At 30.4% G+C, this 24,247-nt stretch overlaps 2 protein-coding genes and 1 long non-coding RNA gene across 3 annotated transcripts in view; 1 reads left to right on the top strand and 2 right to left on the bottom strand.

The window, feature by feature from the left end:
- Nucleotides 1-293: 293 nt before the first annotated feature.
- LOC111697236 (SET and MYND domain-containing protein 4) lies at nucleotides 294-12,165 on the bottom strand. The gene is made up of 19 exons (XM_023467156.1): nucleotides 12,104-12,165; nucleotides 11,323-11,404; nucleotides 10,935-10,994; nucleotides 10,334-10,411; nucleotides 9,939-10,062; nucleotides 9,178-9,236; nucleotides 9,058-9,119; nucleotides 8,459-8,538; nucleotides 7,954-8,013; nucleotides 7,210-7,304; nucleotides 6,770-6,831; nucleotides 6,375-6,459; nucleotides 4,993-5,078; nucleotides 4,591-4,695; nucleotides 3,967-3,972; nucleotides 3,037-3,050; nucleotides 2,059-2,118; nucleotides 1,622-1,751; nucleotides 294-392 (listed from the first exon to the last, which is right to left on the bottom strand). The coding sequence occupies exons 1-19, from the start codon at nucleotides 12,143-12,145 to the stop codon at nucleotides 294-296; spliced, it is 1,389 nt and encodes a 462-aa protein (XP_023322924.1). The 5' UTR covers nucleotides 12,146-12,165.
- A 2,753-nt stretch (nucleotides 12,166-14,918) lies between these two features.
- LOC111697260 (uncharacterized) lies at nucleotides 14,919-20,147 on the bottom strand. Its single transcript, XM_023467188.1, has 7 exons — nucleotides 20,073-20,147; nucleotides 19,854-19,947; nucleotides 18,913-18,980; nucleotides 18,088-18,157; nucleotides 17,455-17,518; nucleotides 16,894-16,963; nucleotides 14,919-15,622 (listed from the first exon to the last, which is right to left on the bottom strand). The coding sequence occupies exons 1-7, from the start codon at nucleotides 20,128-20,130 to the stop codon at nucleotides 15,591-15,593; spliced, it is 456 nt and encodes a 151-aa protein (XP_023322956.1). The 5' UTR covers nucleotides 20,131-20,147; the 3' UTR covers nucleotides 14,919-15,590.
- Nucleotides 20,148-22,375: 2,228 nt separating this feature from the next.
- Nucleotides 22,376-24,247, top strand: part of LOC111697235 (uncharacterized) — a 3,490-nt gene continuing 1,618 nt past the window's right edge. Inside the window, exons 1-2 of the long non-coding RNA XR_002764253.1 lie at nucleotides 22,376-22,476; nucleotides 23,906-23,965. This is a non-coding gene — a long non-coding RNA (uncharacterized LOC111697235). The remainder of the gene's footprint in view (nucleotides 22,477-23,905; nucleotides 23,966-24,247) is intronic.

Genomic DNA, 24,247 nt, shown 5'->3' on the forward strand with positions numbered 1-24,247 from the left:
ATCATTTTTACTATTGTTATAATTAATTCATCACTATTTTCATTGATGTTATTATTATTATGATTATTTTCATTATTGTTATTTTTATTATTATAATCATTATCACTAAAACAAAAGAGTTTTTTGTTGCTTTGAGCGAAAAAATGTTAGAAAAACTATGATACATAAAAATAGAGGTTTAATCATGTAAGACAATAGTAATTTTGTAATTAATTAAATAAATTTTTTCTATTTTTAACAATGGAGATTAATGTTGTTTTATATTAATTTATCATAATAAAAATAATAATGCCCTAGGATAATGACCTGAGAAGCACTGTAGATGTGATAAGTATATCGAGAAGGGTTTCCTCTGGTAAGCTATCAGTGTGAGACACAAGATTATACAAATTCTGAAACAAGAGCAATCATGAGGCTTATTCATAGATATACAAGAATATAGATCATTAGTCTTATTCATAGATATACAAGAATATAGATCATTAGGCTTATTCATAGATATACAAGAATATAGATCATTAGGCTTATTCATAGATATACAAGAATATAGATCATTAGGCTTATTCATTGATATACAAGAATATAGATCATTAGGCTTATTCATAGATATACAAGAATATAGATCGCTAATGCAGATTGTAAAGCTGAAAATTGTACAACCCCTTGTACATCATGAACTCGTCATTTGAAAAGGTCATTGAATACGTTTTACTTCTCGGGGTCAATCTGTAGAGTATTTTTTTTCCTAATTTATCCAAAGAAGTTTAATAAAAACTAGGCTTCTCCAATAAACTATTTTAGTTTTTAACCATAGGCAGGCTTGGCCGGCCCTATAGTTTTTTTTTTGTCCTAGCACTCTCATTTTTGTCATTATTACCGTGAAATGTTGTGACTTTTAATGAATAGATAATCTAAAGAAGTTTTCAGTCATTTTTTTTTCATGCATAGGGTAAAATACATGGCGGTAAAAAGTCCAGTCTTTGTAAAAAAAAATCTAAAATGGCCATTTACTTTTTTTGTGACTTAAAATTATATTTTTAAAAATTCCTTAAAAAAAGGAAGTAGAAACAAAGTTTATCTAGGGGCTTATTGTACTGTAAAAAATTGTAATGTAAAAAATAACAGCCGTAAAAACCTATCTTCCAATCGAAGATTTGAATAATAAATTCATCCAAAATATAAGTTAATAATAGATCATTAGATAGAATTCATTCATTTTTTCAAGCCAACTTCTGATCTTTTGATTTTACTCGTTAACTATTGAGATATTATTCTATTTAATCTTGACAGCTTTATGTTACAGTGAAACCCTTAATAACGAATACATCGGAAGAATTTATCGAATGTCGTCTTGACAAGTTTTCAATGAGTTTTAATCTATATTACGTAAATTTCAGTGTTTGCAAAAATAAGTAAATAGCCATGAATGTGAGGTAACAGTTTTAAAGAGTTCCATATAATCTTTTAATTAAAAAACTAAATATCTGCAACATTCCATTATCAGAAAGTGAAGAATACGACATTTGATGAATTCTTTCGATGTATTCTTTATTAAGGGTTTCACTGTAGTAAAACTGAAAACCCTTGGTGTAGGAAACTACAAGTACAACATTAATCAAACCTTGTAAATTTGTTCTTTTCCTTCTAATTTCCATCCTTCCGGTGTATTAATCCCAAACTCAGGACTAATACCCTCAAACAGAGCTGATTCATTGGTCACGAAGAAATCCAAAGGCTGGGATCTTATCGCCCTAAACAGCAAGACTGACAACACTATGTCTTTATCATTTCAGTTAGGTATCATTAAAACTTTCTTGTTGATTTTTACAAAAAAAAATCTATGGAGAAAAAAACAAGTATTTCCAAAATGGTGTCTCGTATAAATGTACAGTCTTTTATTTAATATTTTTCGGACCTCTATGAAGTGCAGCAATTTTTTAAGTGAACTTTTTGCTCTCAAGTTAAACAGAAGATTAAAGGGTACCGATGTGAATCGGACACACCTCCTCCACATGGAAATTTACTTGAAATAACGTGTACAATCCCTTTAATACTGACCAGAACGCTAGCATAGTTGTAGCTGAAGACTCATTGGCTGAACAGAAGAGATCAACCAATCTTTGAGAATCCACAATATAAATAGGATTTATCTTTGCTATTTCATTACAACGACAAAACTGCGAAATGGAATTTACAAAAACTGAGTGCTAAATGGAGTGTACGCGAAAAATGAAAGGGGGTATATGCTCACGGCGAAAAATAGTCGCTTTTGATCGCTACTAATCTTACTTCTATCTGTTACGTCTATAAGGAGGAAATTGTTAAAAACGACTTATACTGAAGAACGTAGCGTCCATACAAATTCAGAAACTTGCAATATACGACTCGGATCGTAAAAAATCCATTTAATTTCAAACAAATCATTCAGATATTACAACCTATTGTCATCGATTATTTTTCGACACATTCGTAAATAGTTAATAATAGTTAATAATGCACTTAAAACGCCGAAATAGTTGGCTGCCAGATGTTTCTGCTCTCGATGCTTTAAATAATTATACGTGACAGAGAACCCTAGCGGAAAAAAAGTCGTTTTCTGTGAATAGTATATAAAACAAATAAAAAATATTATGAAATTTCAACTTTACACCAATGCGTCGAAAAATAATCGAACACCATATATAGGTTTAAATAAAAATTTAAATGATTTGTTTGAAATTTAATCGATTTTTTTATGATCCGATTATTGGCGATCAAAGGCGATTATTTTTCGCCGTAAGCTTATACCCCCTTCCATTGTTTGCGAACACTCCCTTTAAAATATATAAAATCTTTAAAAATAGCTGCAAAAAAGGGAAAAAATTGCACTGTCAAAGTCAACATTAAAAAAAAGGTCTTGTGACGCTATTTATTTCTAGTGATTTACAATTTTGTTAAATTGCATATGCATGATATCCTATTTGAAAATATTTCTAAATATTTTCATATTAAAAATTTCAAAATATTTTATATTTTGTTATTTAGTTTATATTTTTCCTGTGATCGTCAGCCTAAAAAAGAAATTTTATTAAAGATCATAAATGAGATTTTTATCATTAAAGAATTATAGTCTACACAAAGAAAACTGCTTCATGTCAATTCATTATCATTATGCGATTTAAGGACACAGAAAAAGTTTTAAAAACCTTCAATACTTTTTTATATTTCAGTGTTTCAACATTTAGAAAACTTTAATGTTATGTTTTTTCCAGAATTTGATTAAAATTTGAAAATAACCAAAAGCTTTGATCCAAGTTTAAAAAATAAAAATGTAGATACAGTGGGACCTAGAAAACAGTGGAACGAATATGGTTTTTCATCATTCTTCTTTTATACTCATTGGAATAAGAATCAATTTATGCAGTATTTCTAAAATATTCCTAATTCTAATCTGTCATTGAGCTTTATTTAAGACTAAAGCTTTGGGATTAAAGTATTAACTAATTTTCTACATAGCTGGGCTGGTTAAACCGTTTTATTATTGTATTTGCTGGATTTTCATGTTTGAAATTGGGAGGTTCCGGTATTTGATTAGAATAAGACTCAACATTGAGACCAATTCTCCACTAAAATCAACCAAGGTCGGTTTTTATTTTTATTTGGCCTAACTCCTTAAGTCGAGCCTAAGAGCTGGCAGCTGTCGATCACATGACACAAGCTGTCGTCATCTGGTTCATAAGTTGGGACTAAGATTGTCCTTAAACCTGAGTCTTAGGAATTAGGCTCGAGCCGAATCTTTTAAAAAACGGGCTTAGGGGACAGTTTAGTTAAAAATCACAAACCCTTGATGATATTTTAAAATTAGAAGAAAACAGAAAACGACAAGAATTCCACTGTTTTCTGGTTCCCACTTTATACTAGTGTTGATCACATGAGTGCCAAGTGCCAAGTGCCAAGTGCCAGTAGACCCCTTGAAGAAATCATTACCTGCATCTAAGGGAGAAGAACAATGTTTAAGAGTCCTTGTATCTGGAAATCAAGTCTGAAACTTGCTTCAAAGGGAAAAAGGGTTAAAGAACAAACAAAGGTATTGAGTCTTTGCCACAAACTTTGAATTTATAATCCCTTTATATTTAGATTTCAATGTCGTAGACCTTAGATATTTCTAACTATTAATTCTGTTAGATCAAATTATATAAGTTTGAAATATCTAATATGTACAACATTGTGTTCCAAAGATATTGGGATTATAAATTCAGAGTTTGTGGCAAAGACTCAATTCCTTTAGTTTCATATTAATTAACAGTGTAGCATGAGTCACTAATCACAATTAGAAACAATAAAATTTTCATAAATAAACAATAATCCACTTTGGAAGTATTTTTGTTAAATTTAAAAGAATAATGTCACTTCACAGGGAAATAAACATCAAGAAAATTGTAAGGCGAAGAAAAATTATTCAGATCTTCTGAAATAGAGAGAAATAACCAAGTAAAAAAGTTTATAATATCTTCTATTCATCGTTGAAAATCATTTGTTCTTTTCTATAAAGATATGGAATCATTTCTTCGCCCCTCAATAAAGATTAAATATTCTTAAATATTCTCAAACCTTCTCCAAATTGAGATCAGCTGATTCCGTGGCTCTATTGTAACAGACGAGAGAGCAGTAAAAAAGGTTTTCACGTTGCTTGCTGGGAACCATGTGTTTCCCCGTCTGTAAAAAAAGATGGCGCTCAGCATACTGTATTAATTGTATGGCTCAGCGTGACCAATCTATAAGGGTTATATCCCCAAACAGTCTAGATTCGGGGATTTAGTAGTGCTGGGGATCTAGGGCAATTTTTGAGGATGTTCACTGTTCAGTATCTGGAAAGTCTTTCATTCTAAACGTTACATGCATCAATTGTAAAAATAACTCTAAAAGTCTAAAAGTGGAAAATTGGAATGATATGCTTTGTTAGAGTTTAAATTTGAAGACATTCTTCTCATATTCATATTCTCTTATTCATACCTGCTTCAGGCAGCGAATACATGTTCTAAGAGTTTGGTTTGGATTGATTGTCCAGGTTAAAGGAATTTCTTCTAGGATCACCTCTCCTATTTAAATATATATACATTCCCGAAAGAGGATTATAAAATCCGCAAATGATTAGCGTCGGATCCTGGAACCAGAGAAGACCTGCTCATCTTCCTCTCCTTTAATACATTCGTTATTTATCATGTTATCTAGATGCATTAAATGCAATTCTAAAGTGGTGACCCTAGACAATAAACGAACCATAGCTGAAAACACAGCCTCCTAGTCGGAAACAGCCCAAGAATTGGACCAGGATGACAATCTCAAGCTTAAACTTTTTATCCACGAATTTACTCTTTCTTCATCTTACAATTCCACAGTTATTCCTGGAGCCAATAAGCTAAACCTCAGCTACTCCTGGAGCTAATAAGCTAAACCTCAGCTACTCCTGGAGCCAATAAGCTAAACCTCAGCTACTCCTGGAGTTAATAAGATAAACGTCAGCTACTCCTGGCGCTTATAAGCTAAATCTCACCTACTCCTGGAGCCAATAATGCTAAACCTCATCTACTCCTGGAGCTAATAAGCTAAATCTCAACTACTCCCGGAGCTAATAAGCTAAACCTCAGCTACTCCTGGAGCTAATAAGCTAAACCTCAGCTACATCTGGAGCTAATAAGCTAAATTTCACCTACTCCTGGAGCTAATAAGCTAAATCTCAGCTACTCCCGAAGGTTATAAGCTAAATCTCAGCTACTCCTTGAGCTAGTAAGCTAAACTTCAGCTACTACTGGAGCTAATAAGCTAAACCTCAGCTACTCCTGAAGCTATTAAGCTAAATCTCAGCTACTCCTAGGCTTGATCTAATAAGCTTAACCTCAGCTACCCAAAAAGCTAATCAGCTACACAGCTACTCCTGGAGCTAATTAGCTACACAGCTACTCCTGGAGCTAACAGGAAACTCAACTACCATCTTTAATCTACTCATAGATATTCTAATTGACAGTTCTCTACAGGTTAAATCTAGGCCCGCCTAGCCTTCACTACAACTGATCTCTTTAAATGACCACTGGCCAGTTTTTCACAAGGTTGATTATGACGTGGGTAGGGGGCAGATCAGAAAGGAATTGAGTTTTTGTCGCAAACTCAGATGTTCTAATTCCTCTAACTTAGCCACCCGTTTTCCTAGACCTTTGATATTTCAAACTATTAATTCTGGTAGATCAAATAGTCTAAGTTTGATATTTCCAAGGTTTACACCATCAGGTTGCAAAGATATATGGGTTGAAAATATAAGATTGTTGCAAAAACTAAATTCCTTTACAAACAGTTAGTTATGAATAAATAACGGTGGAATTAGGCATGTGTCTCCTTACCTGGTTGAATTTTTGAGTTAGCTACTGCATGCCTTCCTGCCTCAGGGTTGAATTTTATATCGACAGATCGGCTGAGATTTGGAAACTAAAATAATGAAGAAATGTGTTTTATTGAAATATTTGGCTCATCTGTTGTGTTGTTAATGCAAATATTTGGCTCATCTGTTGTGTTGTTAATGCAATTATTTGGCTCATCTGTTGTGTTGTTAATGCAAATATTTGGCTCATCTGTTGTGTTGTTAATGCAAATATTTGGCTCATCTGTTGTGTTGTTAATGCAACTTTTTACTGCAGCCTGGATCTATGTGAAGTACAACAAGGAATGCGATGTCTGATTGCCCAATTAAAAATTGGTAAACCAGGATTTTTTGTAGAAAATAAAAATGCTTTTTTACCTTTTTATTTCTGGATAAAAGTTTTAAATGAGAATCATCTTTAATCTCCACCTTTACAGCTCCTTGTAACAGAAATTCACTTAACTGTTTTCTTTGTTAAACGTTAAAAACCAGAACTAGTTAAAAATTATAATTCCCTGGTTTAGGTACAATGAGAACCATCGAACTTTGGAATAAAGTGAGAATTATGAAGATATCTAATTTTTTGGATAATTGATGATATTATAAAGCAACAAATTTTAGCTAATTTTAAACCAACTTGCTAAGTGAAATTGGTCTGTGTAACATGTTTATTCAAAGTTCTAACAAAAAAGTCTCGTTCAGTGCCCAACTGACTGCAAACCGGAGATTCGATCAATGTCTATTTGTATATTTGAAAACCAATCATGGAAAAATAATGTTTGTTTCTAATTCTAAAATATACAATTAATGTTGTTTACCATTTGTGAGTGTATGGTCTGCAGCCTCTGCTGGTAAACCCTTGAGTAAAGTTTCAAGATCAGCTTCAACTGTTTCCCTCCTCTCTTCACTCAACCTGGAAGTAAACTTACTTTAAAGGGACTGTTGATGAATTTTAAAATGGGGTTTGGATTATGATTTCACCACAAATCCGTTTTTTTCCTGGAAAACTTGGGGCTTTCAAATAGTTAGAGTTGACGTTCAGGGGTGTACGAGAGCATTAGTGTAGGAGGAGGGGGGGGGGGGCACTTAATTTGCACAAAAAAAAATTGTGCCCCCCCCCCCCTTGGCAACATTGTGCCCCAACCTTAAAAACCCCTTTTTTGAAAAAATATTGATACCTCTTTTAACTATGTAAACTATTTGATCATATAACACTGCCATATGACAAGTCTTATTAAATTATTTATTTTCTTAAGTGGACTCATCAGACACTTGCTCTTGATACTGTAGTACATTAAAGATCTTCACTTATATATATATATATATATATATATATATGTGTATATATTTATGTTAGCTAAGCTGGCCTAACAGCTGGAACAAATTGGCTTATTTTATATGGAACCCATGGATACTGCAGGGGTGACATGTGTTAAATAATTTCAAATTTTTGATATTCCAATCGAGTAGCGCAGGACACTTCTGCTAAAATCATCATTTAATAGCAAGTGCGGGTAGACGGCAGGAGTATACATGGAATAATATAAAAATGTATTATTTACTTTGCTTTATTCAGGGTTAGTTTGGCTTGCAGAATGTTTTCTTTAGCTTCCTTCGTCTGCCTAAAATATATCTAATGGATAAATGGGGTTTTAAATTAAATTAATACAAGAATATTTTGATAGTAAAAAATTTATCTGGAAACGTTAGATAAACCTCAACATGAGAATTAGCAATATTTTGACCAAGTTTTAAAATTAAATTTTAAGTTTTTAAATTAATTGAATTGATTTATGTAAACTAGTCACAATGTATCAAATAAATTAAGAAAGAGATTAATTGTATTTGAATTCAATTAAAAATAATATAAAAATTATAATGATTCCCACACAGGATGAGTCTTATCTCAAGATTGAATTTGGGTTTTTGTCTTAAATTATATTCTAATTGATTAAGCAATGCAAAAGAACTATGGTAAAATTGTTGAGAATTATAAATGTAACGCGCAGTCGTCACTGAAATCCTATCATTTGTGGGTAACCTCTTTGTACATTGTACACTACTTACCCTATCTGTACACAGCAACGTGCAGTCCTCTCATGTACTTTATAAACCAGTTCTTGGGGGTATCCAAACAGTAGGGCTGCCTTCAGAGCAGTAATAAAAACTTTTTTCTTAATTTTATACTGTGTAATTTTTACTTACTGTACTGGAAAAATTTAAACAAAAGAGAAAAAGACAATAGATAAAGAAAATAAATAAAATAAAAATAAAGTTTTATGAATAAATATATGAATTAAATAACAAAAGATGAATTATTTAGTGATTAAATTGAATAATAAATGAATTATTAAGTTGATAGATTAATTTACATTTATGTCAGAATCACTGAAGTTCAAAATAAAATTTGAATTTGATGAGGATAGAAAAATAAATTAAGAATGAATAGTTTAAAACTGAATGGATGAATCAATAATGAATTAATGAATTTATAAAATTAAATGAATAAGGTTGAATTAATACATGAATGATATCTAAATGAATTATATCAATAAATGAATGAATTATCCAATGTGATGAATTTATATAGATGAAAAGAAATGAATTCATTAATAAATTAATAAATGATTGAATGTGATGAAGGTGATGAATAAATATAAACCCACCTTACAATCTTGAATACAATTGGAATATTCCTTCAAATTGAAGAAAACAACTGATCTATTTGCTAAATAAACAATACATGTTTTTTTATTTTAGAAATAATGTGTTTTTTAAAAGTTTACCTAAGCTTAAAGCTATCTCTTTGTCAGAACTAGCACTGATGAATGATTGGTTGTAAAACCTAAAAATTATATTTAAAGAAATTTTTTTTTTTTTCACAAATATCTTACAAAAGTAAAAATAAAAGAATTAATACAATTAAGTTTAACAATCGGTCCGAACTGAATCTCGGGATTTAGCAATATTGAACTTCATCTTATATATTTATCCTCAAGGAAAGTTCCTAGATTGAACATATATGGAGATTAACGACATATATGGAGATTAACGACATATATGGAGATTAACGACATTCCATACAAAGGTTCTAACCTCATTTCAAACATATCTACTTCGACAAGAATAGTAAATATTTTATACATATAAGTTTAATTAATGTACTGCAGTAATTATATAGAGTTAGATTTTATAGAGGACTTAAAATTTAGAATACTCGTGGTTTTACATACATATATATATATATATATACTTTGCTTGTCTGTCAAAACGGTTGAACCGATCGGGCAAAATTTTGTGTGGGACCTCACATGACCCCGTGGAAGATTTATGTATGATCAATGATCATAATTAGAAAAAAATTATATCTAAAAGTTTTTGATTTAGTAAAATATTGAAAATGCGAGAAAAAAATCATTAAATTTGCGAACAGACAGAGCCACAATTAAATGTTTAAAAGAGGATGGGCCCTAAAAGCCTAGCTTGCTATAATCGACTTCATTATTCCGAAGGTTTAAAAGTATCTCCTTCCAGAGAGAAATTTTACCTAATTGCCTCTTGATAATTTTTCCTTTGGAATTCATGATTCCCCTTTTCCTTCAACTCCTTACTCTTTATGGAGTCCTTAAACTCCTTCCGTTCAGGTAGTAGGTTTCGGATATTCCGAAAATCTGTTAAGAAACATCCGAAATTAAGTTAAAATTTTGGCATTTTACAATTAGAAGATGTTTTTATTCAAATTCTATTAATTTTGATATATTTTTTTTCTCGCAAAGCTGAAGAAGAAATCATGAACACAGTTTATTTGTTTCAGGGTAAACCGGAACATTTGACTCTAAACATGATTTAGAGCAGCTCAACTTTCAATAAAAAAACTATTTAATAGAAATTATTTCTATTTCAACTGGATAAGGTAAAAATTAATAAAAATAGTTTCCAATCCTTGATCCATCATAAGACGGGAGTAGATCCATTCAACCTTATCTTCAATAGTTTTTAGCTCATTTAACTCATTCAATCCTATTCATTCATTTTATCATTTATTCATTCATTTAATTTTATAATTATTAATTTTATTCGGTTTTTCATTTATTCATTTATTTACTTATTCATTTATTTATTTATTCATTTATTCATTTATTCATTTATTCATATATTCATTTATTCATTTATTCGTTTATTCATTTATTCATATATTCATTTATTCATTTATTCATTTATTCATTTATTCATATATTCATTTAATTATTCATTTATTCATATATTAATTTATTCGTTTATTCATTTATTTATTTATTCATTTGTTCGTTTATTCATTTATTCATTTTTTCATTATGTCATTTATTTATATTTGTTTATTTACTTTATTCATTAACTCATTTATTCATTTATTAGTTTTTTCATTTATTCATTAAATTAGCATTATTCATCTATCTATATTATATTTACTCATTTATTCTTTTATTCATCTATTTATATTATATTTATTCATTTATTTATTTATTCATTCACTTTTCATCTGTATATGTGTATTCCCTCTGACCTTCAGTTTCGATGATATTCTTGAACAAGATTTGTTGAATATCAAAGGGAGACGATCTTACTAAAATAAAAAAGTGTTATTAGTTACTGGGTAAATAGCAAAATCTTGCATGAAAGCATTTGTTGGATAAATCTAAACTTCGACAATTATGCTTTTTTTACTTAATTGTCTCAATGGCAGTCTTCCTTGTTGGTGTCTTTCATTTATTAGATCAATTAAAGGTAAAAGTCCAAATTCAACCTGAAGAATAATATATTTCATTTTCAGGTCTTCAGTGAAGTCTCATCGCTTGTGGGTTACTCTGTATAACACAAGTTTTCAAGACCAAATTACATTGGTTTTCATTGTTACAAAAAAAAATCATCAAGTACATTGTTGGAAATATTACCAAGATTTTCTTCACACTTTGATATCTCTGGGGAGTGTTTCTCAAGGAGAACATTGAACTCATCCTTGCTGACACCAACCACCTAGAAGTAAAGACGAAATTGAACTCATCCTTGCTGACACCAACCACCTAGAAGTAAAGACGACATTGAACTCATCCTTGCTGACACCAACCACCTAGAAGTAAAGACGACATTGAACTCATCCTTGCTGACACCAACAATCTAGAAGTAAAGACGACATTGAACTCATCCTTGCTGACACCAACCACCTAGAAGTAAAGACGACATTTAACTCATTCTTGCTGACACAACTACCTAGAAGTAATGACGCCATTGAACTCATTCTTGCTGACACAATCACCTAGAAGTAAAGACGACATTGAACTCATCCTTGCTGACACCAACCACATATAAGAAGAATGCTGAATCTGTTATACCCTCATAAGCTGGGTTCTCATCTATTTTAAGAATAGTACATACCTACATAATTCCAGTACTCATCTATTTTAAGAATAGTGCAACTGGTATACCTTTATAACCTTAGTTCTAACCTATTCTAAGAATGCTAAATCTGTTATACCTTCATAGGCTTAGCATTAATATATTTTAAGAATGCTAAATCTATTATACCTTCATAACTCAGTTCTCATCTATTTTAAAAATATTGCTTCTGATATATCTTCATAGGCTGAGTTCTCATCTATTTTAAGAAGTACATCTGTTATACCTTCATAACCTTTATAGCTTAAATATATTTTAAGAATGCTAAACCTATTATACCTTCATAAGCTGAGCCTTCATCTCCTCTGATAGGAAAGCCATTTTTTGAATAACTTATGTTTAATTCTTTAAAAAATTTATAACTTTGAATATTTTAATAATTTTTTATCAACAATACTAACTCACATAGGAAAGGCAGACATGGTAAAGTTATTATATTATTTACTAAAAAGATTCACTTAAAAAATGAAAAGAAAAACATTAATGATTAAAAAAGAGTCTCTGGGTTTATTTTAAATTCCAAAGGGTAGGTGAAAGTATTAATTTTGATGTTTTTGAAAAAATAACTTTTTGTTGTCATTGTTTTCAATCTATATTTAAAATTTCCGAAATGGAGGCTCGCTTGATTTACTGAAAGGGACCTTAACTTTTGCACAAAAACCACATTTGAAAATAATAATTTTTCAGAGAGAAAAATAAAAATATTACAGTCATCTAAAGACACAGTTAAAAATCGGAAATGCAATTCTCTATTATTGTAAGGTCACTTGAATTTTCGTGTACAATCCCTTTAATTACGACGAGGAACAATTGTTAGACCGAGGAACTACAATTACTGAATATAGAGCGCCGGTTAGTTTGTTTTCAGGTGACTTTCTTCTACGTACTCTTTACAACTCAAAACAAGTACTAAACTGGGTCTGCGGTATACATTAAAAAAATTCAAACATCAAAACATAAATAAATTAGACATAATTTTTTTCAGTATGTTCGAAAAAGAATGAGGAGGGGGCAAGGGGGGGACTTTCTTTTTGTGTATTGAGAACAGGGGGATAAATCCATTTCAATTTTCCTCAACTTAAACAAGCTTTCTCTTATACTCTATATATAGGGTGAACAATGGAATTCAAATAAAACTAAGCATCCAGGGCGCTTCAAATCTTTCTTATAAGTATTGTGCTATGTCACTATTTACTCCATAGTCATGAAAAAATTAATATTTCGCATATTTTCCAGGTTAAATTCACTATTTAGAGTGTCCCGCGAAGAATGACAGTAGCAAGACGTCTTGAAGGTCGTATTTGATATTTGAAATTATTTGCGGCATTTACAAATGTGATCTGAATTTTTTGTGCTTTCAATATTGATAGAGATATGAATAATTTCGTTCAGATTTTGACAATTTTGTTTTTATTTACTAAAGCTTAAATCTGAACAAAATTCTTAATATCTCCAGTAAAATTGACAGAACAAAAAGGTTTGTAATAAATATCGGGTAACATGATATTCTGTAAACCTGCAGTACGTTGTACATTATTAAATATCTACGATTGTAAACTTCTACGTAAAACGTATTCATTTGAACTGTGTTTCAAATAATTATGTATCAGGATAAGCTTAATTCTGTGATATACATTACATAATGCCGTACAGCTTAACTACACCTATTTCAACTGTGCTATAATACGTAATATGATTGCCTTAATCATGTGATATAGATAACGATGTAGAAATTGTAATTAGGTCTATTAATTTAACTTGTAACATACAAACCTCAAATACACTAGTTGATATAGAGACTCCAACTTGATTACAGCGAGAGAGTAATCGTTCCCTGTTTTGATAAACAGGTTGAGGATCATGTCCTAGTTAAGACATTGATAGTTGCAAGATTGTGTCCTAATTGAGGCATTGATATCTCAAGATCGCGACCACCAGTGGTAGTGGCATTGATAGTTCACACCAAAGCAGTTGTGTATATCGTGTCCTAGTTTAGACATTGATAGTTGCAAGATCGTGTCCTATAGTTGAGGCATTGATAGCTCAAGATCGTGCCCAGTAGTAGTGGCATTGATAGTTTACACCAAAGTAGTCGTGTATATTGTGTCCTAGTTTAGAAATTGATAGTTGCGAGATCGTGTCCTAGTTGAGGCATTGATATCTCAAGATCTCACCCAGTGGTAGTGGCATTGATAGTTCACACCAAAGCAGTTGTGTATATCGTGTCCTAGTTTAGACATTGATAGTTGCAAGATCGTGTCCTAGTTGAGGCATTGATAGCTCAAGATCGCGCCCAGGGGTAGTGACGTTGATAGTTCACACCAACTAGTCGTGTATATTGTGTCCTAGGTGAGACATTGATAGTAGCGAGATGGTGTCCTAGTTGAGGCATTGATATCTTAAGATCGCGCCCAGTGGAAGTGGCATTGATAGTTCACACCAAAGTAGTTGTGTATATTGTGTCCTGGTTGAGACATTGATAGTTGCAAGATCGTGTCCTATTTGAGGCATTGATAGCTCAAGATCGCCCCCTAGTAGTAGTGGCATTGCTAGTTTACACCAAAGTAGTCGTATATATTGTGTCCTAGTTTAGACATTGATAGTTGCGAGATGGTGTCCTGGTGAGACATTGATCGATTAATTGTTAGTGTCTGAGTTGACATCGATAGCTAACGAGATCGTGCCCAGTGGCAACGATAGTTTAATGAGTAATAGCCGTGTATTAACATTAATAATCAAGAGAACCTGAGTTTTACCTGGATAAATACTTGTTCAAGAGAACCTGAGTTTTACCTGGATAAATACTTGCTCAAGAAACTGTTTTGAAGGCGGACATTTTTTACAAGTTGACGACTGAATGTCACGAATAAATTCAAAGATCAAAGACGACTTTCAATTTGTCTTGCTACTGTCATGTTTTGTGTGACACTCTGTAGGTAAATTATTAAAATTACGAAAACTTAAATATTTATTTTTTATAGAATATCAAGTAAACAACACCTTTAGGCGCGTATTGCTATAGTAAGGAAATTTTGTATTTAGTATCTAAAAAATAAATTTTCTAAAAATTCTGTTACAAAAATAAAATAGCGGATATTTTTCAGTAATATTTATTTACTTTATTTTGCTTATTACATAGTTGATGTTTACATCATATATAATGCATGAAACAAAACTCATCATCTCATGAATATCGACTGGTCTCAAAGTCTCAAAGTGAGTTACATCATGATCAATTGTAATCTTTTTACATTGCTTTTGTCTTGCTTTTTCAGTGTCCTTTTTTATCTTTTGATTCATGTGCGGGAAATATTCTAATTTAGCTCGTAATCACTGAAGACAAAGATTAAAAATCACAAGATTTGTTGTTTAGTGTATGCTGCACTACAACACTTTACAGTGTATGCACCGACCTTTATGTACAGTACATAGATTACAGTTTGCCTGCATTCTCTTTTAATTACAAACTATTGGCAGAGATTGTACAGTATATTGATCTAATTACAAAAATACATGTACAATGTACTATAGATGTTCATGCTACATAAGTAAAAAACTTGTATTCCTTTTTTTAACAAAGCTACAACAATTTTACAATAACCAAGATTGGAATATAAAAACGTAAATAACTTTAGACTAAAAGTTTTTCTGTATCTAAATTATTTTTCTATTGTTAAATTATATTTTTGATAATATTCGTAGGAGATTTAAGGATGGTGGATGGGAAGTATTTTTTTGAACTTAATTTTTTCTTCACTTAGTTAGGTCATCTTGGTAATATAAACTTTTGGTAGAGACCTGAAAATAAGATGCATAAGTAATAAATAAATATAATTTGTATCAAGGAAAATGTGTTTTTTTATTGCATTGATATAATCAGCAGCTTTTTATCTATCACTGTCTAAATTTGTTTGTCTATATAATTATTCAATTTTTAATTTTGGGTTTATACAGCAGAGGTAAAGGTTTCAAGATCACTGTTGCAATCAGATTTGAACTTTTTAATTAATCTTTTTAAGATTTTGAAGAGTCAAATTTAGTTAAATTTTTATCTCTTATTAGAAATCCATCTAAAGTGTTGGAAAAGTTTTGTTTATAATTTTAATTTTATTGAAAATATATCGTCCAACAATAGAGTATAAAACAGCTACTACGAAAAATCTTCTGTTTACGGGTGAAAATGAGTCAAAAAGTTAAGACTTACATACAGACTTTTTAAGCAAATAGAATAGAATAAATATTAGAGGGGAATTTAATAGAAAAAAAGTGTAAAACGGCCATTTTGTGGTACTGTTTCCATACTGCAGGTGTACTTCACATATTTATGCTATATAACCTGTTGGGCCCTGGAATATCATTATATAGAAAATCTAAAATTATTGTTAAAAGAAAACCAAATTATGAAATAGGCTGGTTTCATAATTGACCAATGATCATTTCACATAGACTCTATGCCTTCCTCTTTACAAACGATGATTTTCCGTTATAACTATAACTCAAAAGATGTTTTTTTTTAATCACCTAATTAATTATAAAGTTTATTTAATAGTTTAAAAAATTCGAAATTGAAATGGATAGTCTATGGAACATACAGTATTAATGTACTCTACTGCATATAATTTGTGAACATTTACATGATTTTTACACTTTGAACTCCCTTTCAGGCTTAAAAAACTGAAAAAAATCATACCGAGAGATTCTTTAAATTCCCCTCTAATATATATTCTATTCTCTTTGTTTTTAACATTGAACGAATTTGATCGATTGAAATCGTCCAGGGATTCTAAGGAATTGAGTCTTTGTCAAAAACTCTGATTTTCTTATCCCTATAATTTTGCAACTCTTTGATATTTCAAACTATGAGTTCTGTCGGATCAAATAATCTAAGTTTGAAATATCAAAGGTGTAAACCATCATGTTGCAAAGATATAGGGATTAGAAAATTTGAGTTTGAGTCAAAGACTCAATTTCATTTCCTTGGAAAGATAATAAGTTGATCAACAAATTTAGATCAAGGACTAACTTTAAGTCATTTTTGTATATGATGTTTTTGTTGTTACACCCTGTACCTGAGAGTGCTAGCATTGTAATGAGTATAGACCAGTTTATCGTAAACCTAGTGGCTGGGTTACATCCGTCCTACAATATTCAAAATATCTAAGAAATTATTATTATTTTAACTTAATTTCATTTATTGAATATTGAATTTTATTTTATCATCTTTATTTCAATTAAAGATGTGTCATATGGTTGGTTCCAATATATGCAAAATAGGATGTAATTTGAATGTTAGTTATATTTGTATAAAATGTTGTAACGATGATAATAGAGTACATGTATATATGTATGGCAACACTGATTTAAAATTTTATTTAAAAAAGGTTTAACAGACGGAATAAACTAATCCCAGTTTTCGGATTTCCTGCTTACACATATGTGGAATAGGATAATAGGATGAAAGGACAGCAAGGGTTGAAATGTTTTTCAGGAAATTTGACATGATATGGATTTATCACAGAATTTATTTTGAGAAGGTTATAATTGTATTGAAATCAAAAATAGTTTATATGATATATTAAAAATGTAACTTTCGTTGTTTTACACAAATTGTTATTTTAAATTATTTGTACCTTTTTCCTACAAGTACAATATTCCACATGAATATTGTAAGTTCCCGATCGATGAATACAATATCTAAAGATGCAAAATTTAATATCATCAAATACTTACAATAGAATACAATAAAAGAATATTAAAGATACAATATGTTAAATATGTGATATTACAGAAAATACAAAATTTAAACATTACAAAGAATAAAACATTTAGTCAATTGATTAAAATTTAAAATTTCCCTTTTTCAAATAATTTTTTATTCGTTTCTTCATAATTCTTGACATTGTGAACCATGTACAAAATCTAAACTTTACACGATTTGTTGCTGAAGCAAAAAGTTTACTAAAAATGTGTTTTAATGTCATTATTAAGACTTTAAAGACCCCCCTCGATCCTTCTTATTTGGCATTATTCATCCCCCTATCTCCACCCTGGGCTAACCAAGGCGAGATACATTCGGTTTCTACTATTTGAGTTCAGCACATCATGTTGGTTAATGGTTTATAATTTAATAATCTTAATAATTTACGGAGCTGTCTTTTAATACTTTTTACTGTTTACAAGGCAGATGTCAACAAAAAAGTATAAAATAGTACAGGCGACAAAAATATGTTTAATGTAGGTCAAATTGTGATCCTTCTTTTTACCTTTCATCATTCCCGACCCCTGGTTCCCCCAACCAGGCACAGGATCTTATATATCTCCATTCTCCATTCACTTAATATATATAAACTAGTGAATATATATATCCATTCTCCATTCACTAAATATATAAATAGTGAATATATATCTCCATTCTCTATTTACTAAATATATAAACTAGTGAATATATATCTCCATTCTCCATTCACAAAATATATAAACTAGTGAATATATATCTCCATTCTCCATTCACTAAATATATAAATATTGAATATATATCTCCATTCTCCATTCACTAAATATATAAACTAGTGAATATATATATCTCCATTCTCCATTCACTAAATATATAGACTAGTGAATATATATCTCCATTCTCCATTCACTAAATATATAAACTAGTGAATATATATCTCCATTCTCCAGTCGCTAAATATATATAAACTAGTGAATATATATCGCCATTCTCCATTCACTAAATATATAAACTAGTGAATATATATCTCCATTCTCCATTCACTAAATATATATAAACTAGTAAATATATATATCCATTCTCCATTCAATAAATATATAAATAGTGAATATATATCTCCATTCTCCATTCACTAAATATATAAACTAGTGAATATATATCTCCATTAAGAATATCTTTTACTTTATTTTTTCATACTATTTCATAGGAACTTTTTACTCTCCTCCTTCTTTAATTTTCTATTCCTATATGATTGCAAATGTTCAAACCAACACCAGGGTTTAAATTTACAAGAGTTAGAAAGTTAGAGTTTGTAGCGAGGAATCAGTTACTTTTTAGGAGAGTATTATTTTACCTTTTTGTCTGACTTTCCTACACATTGTGGCAACAAGGCCGGGGAGGTGATCACGTTCTTTTTCATGTCTAAATATATGATTCATTTATATTTAATTTATAATATCTACAGTAGTCGGCTTTTATAACGATACAATAAAGACGAATTTTCTATTTAAGTTCGGAAGTTTTTAAATTACAAGTAAACAAAAGTATGCTGTTAATTGACAGCTTTTCTTTGATTTCATGTTTATGTGTATCCATGCTGTTGGAAAGCTTGGTAGAAATTGAAACAGAAAATTTGATTAAAATTCCCGTGATATATGACCCGACGTTTTCATTCCCTTGATATATACCCCGACGTTTTCATTCCCTTGATATATACCCGACGTTTTCATTCCCTTGAAATATAACCTGAAGTTTTCATTACCTTGATATATACCCCGAAGTTTTCATTCCCTTGATATATACCCCGACGTTAGTTCATTCCCTTGATATATACCCCGACGTTTTCATTCCCTTGATATATACCCCGACGATTTCATTCCCATGATATATACCCCGACGTTTTCATTACCTTGATATATACCCCGACGTTTGCATTACTTTGTTATATACCCCGACGTTTTTATTCCCTTGATATATACCCCGACGTTTTCATTCACTTGATATATGCTCGGACGTTTTCATAATTTTGAAATAAACCCCGACGTTTTCATTCCCTTGATATATAGCCCGACGTTTTCATTCCCTTGATATATGCACCGACGTTTTCATTCCCTTGATATATACCTGGACGTTTTCATTCCCTTGATATATAACCCGACGTTTTATTCCCTTGATATAAACCCCGACGTTTTCATTCCCTTGATTTATTCCCTGACGACTGTATAATGAACCCCTGGGCCGAAATAAATCCTCCAAACAGAAAAATTGTTCTATCTTCTTAAAATTATTGTATACCTGCAATCTGTTATAGGAAATGAAGTATTATCGAATGGATCAGCGCACTTTGGATCCCCATCCGATCTACATACCCAGCACTTTATACTGGACCCTAGATAATAACAATACTAATACTACTACTACTACTACTACTACTACTACTACTACTACTACTACTAATAATAATAATAATGATAATAATAATAATAATAATAATGTTAATAATTAATAACATACCTGGAAAAATGAGGTATCCTGTATAGACAAACAAAACACAGAATAAATATTTAAACATTTTTTAACTGAACATCTGAAAACATGGTTCCAATTTTTTTCAAGAATTTTGCCGTTTTGCCAGAGTTTGTATTCAAATTCAGTTTTGAAATTCCGATTACAAAATTGGATGTTTATGAACAAATCTCTAAGTTCGGAACATTAAAAAAACATTTTAAAATCATTTCTTTTTATCTACAAATTGCAAAGCCACTGTGCAATATGGGATTCTACTAAATCTTCCAAAAAATTTATAAATCAGAGAGTTTAAAGAAACTGCACGGTAAGTTAAAGGTCCTGGTTAGTGAGTCTCAACTTTAGAATCTTTTTTTTGCCCGTTAAATGTAGATTTTTTTATGTGCTATCTAATAATTTTTTGTTGGGCTATGTATTTTAAGATTTAAATATAGTAGGGGGTCGGTTTGTGCAATTTTTTTTTTACAGATTTTGAATGAGAGATCAAAATATTTCTAAATATATTCCGATACAAACAGGATGAACTTCTATATAGATATATGTTAGTTTGACGTGACCAAGTATATGTATAATATTGAATAACAGTTTACGTGAAAGCTTTAATGCAAATCCTTAATAATTTTTTTTATATAACAATTTTACTGTTTTGAAAGACATTAAAAACTTTTTGTTTTAACAATAGCATAGTAATCTAAATATAAATCGTAACGGTCGTCTTTAGATTTACATGTTAAGAGGGACAGTATGTAAATGCAACCGACAAAAGAATTTAAAAATTAAACGAAATACAAATTTAAGCGTTGTATATTTTGAATTGTAAAGAGACCCACACAAGCTGTAGGTGTAACCACTGGTCTATATAAATTTACCTGTTTAAACAGTGAAAACCCGCCCAAAATATTTTTCGAAAAAAATAGAATTGTGAGTTTCCATGTTTTTTTAATACAGTGATTATTTTTTTTTTCAATTTGAAAGAATATTTTCCCCTGAACATAGTTGGACTTACCTTACCTACCTTAGTGCCTTTGCCTACCTGCCTATGCCATAGATTATTGATAGATAGATAGATAGACAAACCATGCTTATACATTTAAGTAGATTAGGTAAAATGAATGCATGTATATCTCCTTTAACTCTTTTATATATAAATATTAGTTCTTAATAATGGGAGGGCGTGAAGGATTACAGAAGTTGTACTCTGACAAAATCCGCTAATTTTAGTTTGATCCGCATATATTTATATTTTTAAACGCTAAAATAAGAAATTTGCAATGTTTTTGCATTGGTTTGTTTAAGTTTTGATAGTTAAAACACACCCCCACCTTCACAGGTCTAGGGGGAGGCACTACCCCCTTGCCTCCTCCCTGTATACGCCCTTGTATAAATTCTGTCGATTTTCTTCTTTGTCTCTCCTTCTCTTTCCTTCACAATACCGCAATTTATTTTGAATTTACAAATAAGTGATTAGGCTATTGATGTTTTTAATGGCTAAAAAACATAATGTTAGGGTGTAAAACATATTTCTAAGATTCTAATAAAACGCAGTAAATACGCATTAAAACGATTGGAAAAAGATTCCATATGTTGCTTAAATAGCATATTGTGTACAAGAAGTAAAAGGTAGAAATAATTACGATATTGTGCTGTATATCTGAATAGATTCAACATATTAGAGTTATAAATAAAGCGTGAAAGTTTAATAACTATTTATAACCCTATACTGGTTGAAGGGAGGCGGGGTATAAAGTATTTGAGCCATAAATTTTTCTTTTTCGAGAACCCAATTGAGAAAAAAAATGTTTTGGCGAAAAAACTTTACGAGCCCACTTCAACCAGTAGGGTTTTAGATAATTATATGCCCTGGAAAATATTAAGAAATATAAAGAAATATGAATTTAAATGTTAACACTATTAAAATAAATAAATACACAAATATGGCACGTCATCTACAGGGTGTCCCACGAAACATGACATTTAATAAGCAGTTATTTTTAGTTAAACAAATCTTTTGCTTGATTTTATTTTACTTTGAAATCAATTTTAATAGAACATAACTCCCATATTTTATTTATTGCTCTTTGGTATCAAACAACTGAGCAAATAATGGAAAAAGACATTCTAAACTATTCACCAACTGTAATGTTTCGTGGGACACCCTGTATATAACATGTAATATAAAATTTAAACATATTAAAGAAAATCCCAAATATTAATGCTGTAAGATGATCATTCAAAAGAATGCGGGAACTTCATAGCAAAAAATTCGCAAATATTGAAAGGTGTACTCAGCTGGGGCGATATTTTACTTTTAAACCCATAAGAAAATAGTGAAAAATACTGATTTTTGTATTTGACACATTGCAGTTGGGATATTCAAATCCACGAGTGAAAGGTATAAGGATTATGATTCTTTTTTTATGATTTTAAAAACCCCCGGGTAACTTTCTGACTACTCCCCTGTTCTGAAGCATAAGTTTTTAGGATTGAAAACAGAAGTGAGGTTATGATATTTATTATTATTAATAAAACATATTTTCATCTTAAAATTAAAATTAAATAGATAAAAAAAATTAAAAGCCGATAAAATTTTATTTTAAACATGTTTACTGACAGTTATAGAATGAATTTTAATGTCATGGATGTGATTTGTAAAACATAATTTTGAAGATTTAAATCAAGCGTGAAAACAATTAATAGGATTTATTAAATTTAATCTATCATCGATCTTAATAATGGAACTAAATGGAATGATAGGAATAGGTTATAGTCAACGATAATATATATATAGATATGCAGGCAGGTAGAAACCTCCTTCCTAAATTTACACATGCTGTACCAGTTTTTGTATATACTCCTAAGAATAAGGACATATGTTTGTTATAGTTATATGAGTTATATACACTTCATGTATTTGGATAATTTTGATTAAATTAAACATATAAAAAATGATCCCTGTAATTCTAGACGGGATTAAAATAAAAAAACAATTCTCCAAGTGGTTGGAATGTCTCCTCGTGGGTTTTAGTTCAATTGAACGAATATTTGTTCAAATAAGGACTTAATAGTCCTTAGTTAAATCAATCGATTAGTCATCAATCATTAGCCCTATCGATATGTCACCCATCAGTTGAATACTATTTGTCGTCTTCAAGTAGCAACTTTCTTTTTCAGAGGGTAGAAAAATCTCCATATTTCGGTAATTTTTTCAAACTTTCGTAGAATTTACTTTAGACTAGCAAAAATTTAAAAGTATTTGGCTTGTGGAAATTTACATTTAACTTCTTTTTACAGGCTTAATTTTTAACAAGATTATTGACCTGCCGGGTTTCTAGTCTTCGCTTTCAGGCTTCGTAACCGGTTTATACAGTAAGGGAGTCCAGTCAGTTCCGGATTTGCAATAGGATTACAGAAGTTGTACTCTGACAAAATCCGCTAATTTTAGTTTGATCCGCATATATTTATATTTTTAAACGCTAAAATAAGAAATTTGCAATGTTTTTGCATTGGTTTGTTTAAGTTTTGATAGTTAAAACAGAGTATTTGTGATATTAAAGCCGGGATCAGCTGAAGATTAGGCGTGTAAAGGGAAGAATAAAATGGCGCTCCCTGTTTGTGACACATTTCTTCTTTTTAAAGTGATTCATCAAATTATGTGATTCTTTTAAATGCAAACCATTATTTTTCAATCTCGGGGAGTAAACGAATAAATACTATGTCGGTTTTCATTACGTGTTTGTGTATAACGTTCAAAACTTCAAACACATGCATTATCTGGGCTTAAAAAGTGTTTTTAATATTTGATATTAATTTGCTATTTTCAGAGAGAACATATTAAACTTTGGGTAACTAGTTGAATATCACCCTCAGTTAATTCAAGTAAGGTAACACTTTCTATCTTGCGTTTTTCCGCGGTTTATTGACTTGGCCATATTTTAACCCTCATCCTTGATTGTATAAAGTAATTTTTCTTCAACTTTAAAGAATTTTTCTATTTACGAATTTCGCTAATTTCCTAGTTCAGAAATATTCTTATAATGTTGTGAACATAGTTAAATGAATGAACAAATATAGTAGATAACTTTTCCACCGAACGTTTTTGGAACGTTAAAATTAAGGTGGTCGATCATAACATGTGTTGTAAACTTCCATCATTTTAGGGTAGG

The sequence above is a fragment of the Eurytemora carolleeae genome, unplaced genomic scaffold (assembly GCF_000591075.1).
Source record: "Eurytemora carolleeae unplaced genomic scaffold, Eaff_2.0 scaffold222, whole genome shotgun sequence".
In the NCBI taxonomy this organism is placed as follows: domain Eukaryota; kingdom Metazoa; phylum Arthropoda; class Copepoda; order Calanoida; family Temoridae; genus Eurytemora; species Eurytemora carolleeae.

Bases quoted from the DNA above. Each gene is read 5' to 3' on its own strand.
- LOC111697236 (XM_023467156.1), bottom strand. From the start codon at position 12,145: ATGGCTTTCCTATCAGAGGAGATGAAGGCTCAGCTTATGAAG. The intron at 8,539-9,057 runs GTGGGTTTATAT...ACTGCTCTGAAG, and splicing joins ATTGTATTCAAGATTGTAAG to GCAGCCCTACTGTTTGGATA. The intron at 6,460-6,769 runs GTAAAAAAGCAT...TCATTATTTTAG, and splicing joins TTTTATCCAGAAATAAAAAG to TTTCCAAATCTCAGCCGATC.
- LOC111697260 (XM_023467188.1), bottom strand. From the start codon at position 20,130: ATGTTTAAATATTTATTCTGTGTTTTGTTTGTCTATACAGGATACCTC. The intron at 19,948-20,072 runs GTATGTTATTAA...GTTATTATCTAG, and splicing joins AGGATACCTCATTTTTCCAG to GGTCCAGTATAAAGTGCTGG. The intron at 16,964-17,454 runs GTACAAATAATT...TGAATATTGTAG, and splicing joins ATTGTACTTGTAGGAAAAAG to GACGGATGTAACCCAGCCAC.